Source organism: Lactuca sativa, chromosome 9 (assembly GCF_002870075.4).
Source record: "Lactuca sativa cultivar Salinas chromosome 9, Lsat_Salinas_v11, whole genome shotgun sequence".
In the NCBI taxonomy this organism is placed as follows: domain Eukaryota; kingdom Viridiplantae; phylum Streptophyta; class Magnoliopsida; order Asterales; family Asteraceae; genus Lactuca; species Lactuca sativa.
Window position 1 is genome coordinate 22673249 of NC_056631.2, and position 3337 is coordinate 22676585.

Here is a 3337-nt window from a genome sequence, read left to right on the forward strand (position 1 = left end):
AATAATTAAGTTGGGTATGGTTATAAATGTGGATAGTCTAATATAGGTTAGAATTTAAAACTTATTCGGTATTTTTATTTAGAAGGACAAACTAGCTAATTTAGTTATAAATAATATCTATGTCTTTTAAGCGACTTGAACTCATATCCGCACTTAATTTTTTATTTATCAGTTTAAGAACAAGGTGATGTGTTTATACTTGATATCCTTCATAGTGAATCTCTTTTCAATTAAAATCAGAATATAAAAGTCAAATCATCTTGATTTTAAATAGATAAATCAAATACTTAAATAGTTTTAGATTATGGATGTTTCTATTTAAAATAAATTTAGAAAAAAAAAAAAAAAAAAAAAAAAAAAAAAAAAAAAAAAAACTTCACACCTTCGCACTAAACTTTTACTCCATGATTTCCTATAAATATCACTGGTTAGTGAAATTGTAAAATAGTTAAAAAAAAAAAAAAGATTTGTCACGTAATTGACTTAACAAAGATGCCAAGATAACATATTTACAAAATAAAAAAATGAACCGATTATAATTATAACTATAATAATAATATTCAGGAATGAGGACATAACTCGAAGTATAATAACCTGCACTTATTCACTTTAGATCTTTTATGGGTGTTAGATTATACTCATTGTTATTATATATCAATCCCTATTTTAATCTCTATTCTAATAAAAAAACAGTTTTAATATCTTTTTGACATATGTAATCATATTAGGCTTTCTAATTAATATGTATTTTATTTTTTTTATTTTTTTGCCATGTGTCATCCTATTAAACCTCTTAATTAATATATGCCACTTGTCAACCCATTAATTCTCTATTTCAAATTTTAAAATTTTCACTTTAATTACAATAAATTAATAATAATGCAATAAAAATTAAAATAAAATTAATACAAATTATAAAGTGATATAATTTCACATATTTATTTAAATAAAAGATTATAATTAATTAATAATTTTGTGTTCTAACTATTAAAGTTTAATTAATTTTGTAGTTGTGGTTTCACAGGTAATAAACTAGTTAATAAATAAATAAACTAGTTTTTTTAACCGACAAACTAACATACTCCTAAATACCATTTATGTCTCCTAATGAGATTTGAACCATGATATTTTATTTGAGAGAGTCATTCCTTATCATAAATACATAAATTACACAAAATAAAAATGTATTAATTAATGTTCATAATATCAACAACATTATTTTTTTTTTTGGTTTGAAAACATTTAGAAAGCCAACAAATACATTAAATTTGAATAATTACAATCGAAGATCAAAAAATCATATATTATAACGTTTGTTACAACGGTCAGTTCATATGTCTTGTTATTAACTAGATCTTTTATTGGGGTGCTTGTTTTTATTGTTTTTTTTTTTGGAATAGCGGGAGCTTATTATTATTATTATTATTATTATTATTATTATTATTATTATTATGTTATAAACTAATGTACTACATAAGTGAAATATAAAAAAGTTCAATAATAAGAAAAAAAATACTATATATAATTATAAATATGAAATTAAATAATTCTTTGTATATAGAGATTTATATATTAAATTTTTTGATTTCCAGTATGTATAAATCATTATATGAAGAATACCTAAACTAAATTGTTTTGCAATATTAAACTTCTTATATTTAGGGGTTTATATCAAGTGAATTTAAAAGTAATACAAAAATTATAACAAAATAAAATGTTTTATAAAGAATACATGGAAAAAAAATATGACATTCACTTTTAAACTCCTTCAAAATTAGGATTAATATCAAATGAAATAAAAAATACTACGAAAAAATGAAATATAGTATCATTGTGCATAAATATATACAATCTACCAATCAAAAAGTTTCTATTTTTATTATAATTAGGATACACCAATTAATAAATATATAAATTATATCAAAGAAGGCATAATCAACAACATAAATAACTCAAAATAAAAAACGTATTAATTAATGTTTCTAATATCAACAACATTATTTTGCTTTTGGTTTGAAAACATTTAGAAAACCAAACAAATACATAAAATTTGAATAATTACCCTCGAAGATCCGAAAAATCACATCTCCGGTGAAAGTTCATCGCGTGTTATAGCGATCAGTTCTTCGACATATCTCTGGTTATTTACTGAACGACGGCCGCCGGCTGATTAACACCGGTTTTCGATCCTTAAAGTTGATCTCGCTTCTTGAACCAAAGCTGTTCTTGCTGACAGTATACTACTGTTCCCTAAAGAAGAATCAAACACACTGCAATCTATCCAGTCATTAAGCAGATCTTCTTGACCCCATATGTCTGGAATCCAAACCCGACCCGCCATCTCCACGCGGTGCCTCTTTAGCCTCTCCCTTCCACACTCCTCCTCCTCCGCCGCCGCCGCTGCTGGTGGTGATGGTGACGGTGTTGAGATGGTACTTCTTCCGTCGTTGACGTCGTGTTCTCCATTGACAACCAGTGAAAAGGAAGAGCTTTTGTTCTCAAGATTGTTGAAGCCATGGTTGATTTTGAGATCTTGTGAAGACGAGGGTATAGAATGGGTGGTTTCAAGATTAGGGTTCTTGTGGGAGTCCATTTAAATGAAGGGGCGTCGTTGCTTGATCGTTTAATTTGTTGTTGTTGTTGTTTGTGTATAGAAAAGAAGGAAATACGAACGGAGATATATTGTGTGGTAATAAGAGAGAGGTGGCGGTAGGGGGTGGGGTGCCAGAGTGGGGTGGGTGTTAATGCACGTCCACCTTTTCCGTCTGTTTTGTATGGTTCATGAAAATATATACTTCCGGTTCACCAATTACATTCCTTAGCAATTATAGCTTAATGTAAAGTCAATTTATAATTTATAAGGTTTAATTAATGTAATTTTTTTGTCTACATATAATAACTATTTTTTTAAAAGTCAATTATACTGATTTTATTATAAACATCCATTGTAATGTTTTTACTTGAAAATTACATAGACGTAACGGGTAAATGAGCAACAAATTGTACCGCAACCCTTTTTTAGATGACAAAACTAATTTTTTTAAAAATAACATCTATAGATCTTGGAGTCATAACATTACAATGCATGACCCGTTGGACTCTATTGAGTAGCTCCACAGTTTCTGGCGCAAGGAAACTGAAAGTATCAAATGTAAAATGTATAAACCTGTGTTGATTTTCCATGCACGCTTTCTCATGTTTTGCTACTTTGCTTGATGCAACTTTTAAAGCAGCTTACCCCGCTGTGAAAACTCCACTCCCCAAGCCCACAAGAGGAGAGACCCCTGTTAGATCCACGCATGCATGTTTTTCTTTAGCCCATCCAAATACTGAAACA

At 28.1% G+C, this 3337-nt stretch overlaps 1 protein-coding gene across 1 annotated transcript; it reads right to left on the reverse strand.

The window, feature by feature from the left end:
- Positions 1 to 1948: 1948 nt before the first annotated feature.
- On the reverse strand, positions 1949 to 2745 carry LOC111882595 (protein BIC1). Its single transcript, XM_023878967.2, has one exon. The coding sequence runs from the start codon at positions 2591 to 2593 to the stop codon at positions 2171 to 2173; it is 423 nt and encodes a 140-aa protein (XP_023734735.1). The 5' UTR covers positions 2594 to 2745; the 3' UTR covers positions 1949 to 2170.
- Between the last annotated feature and the right edge of the window lie 592 nt (positions 2746 to 3337).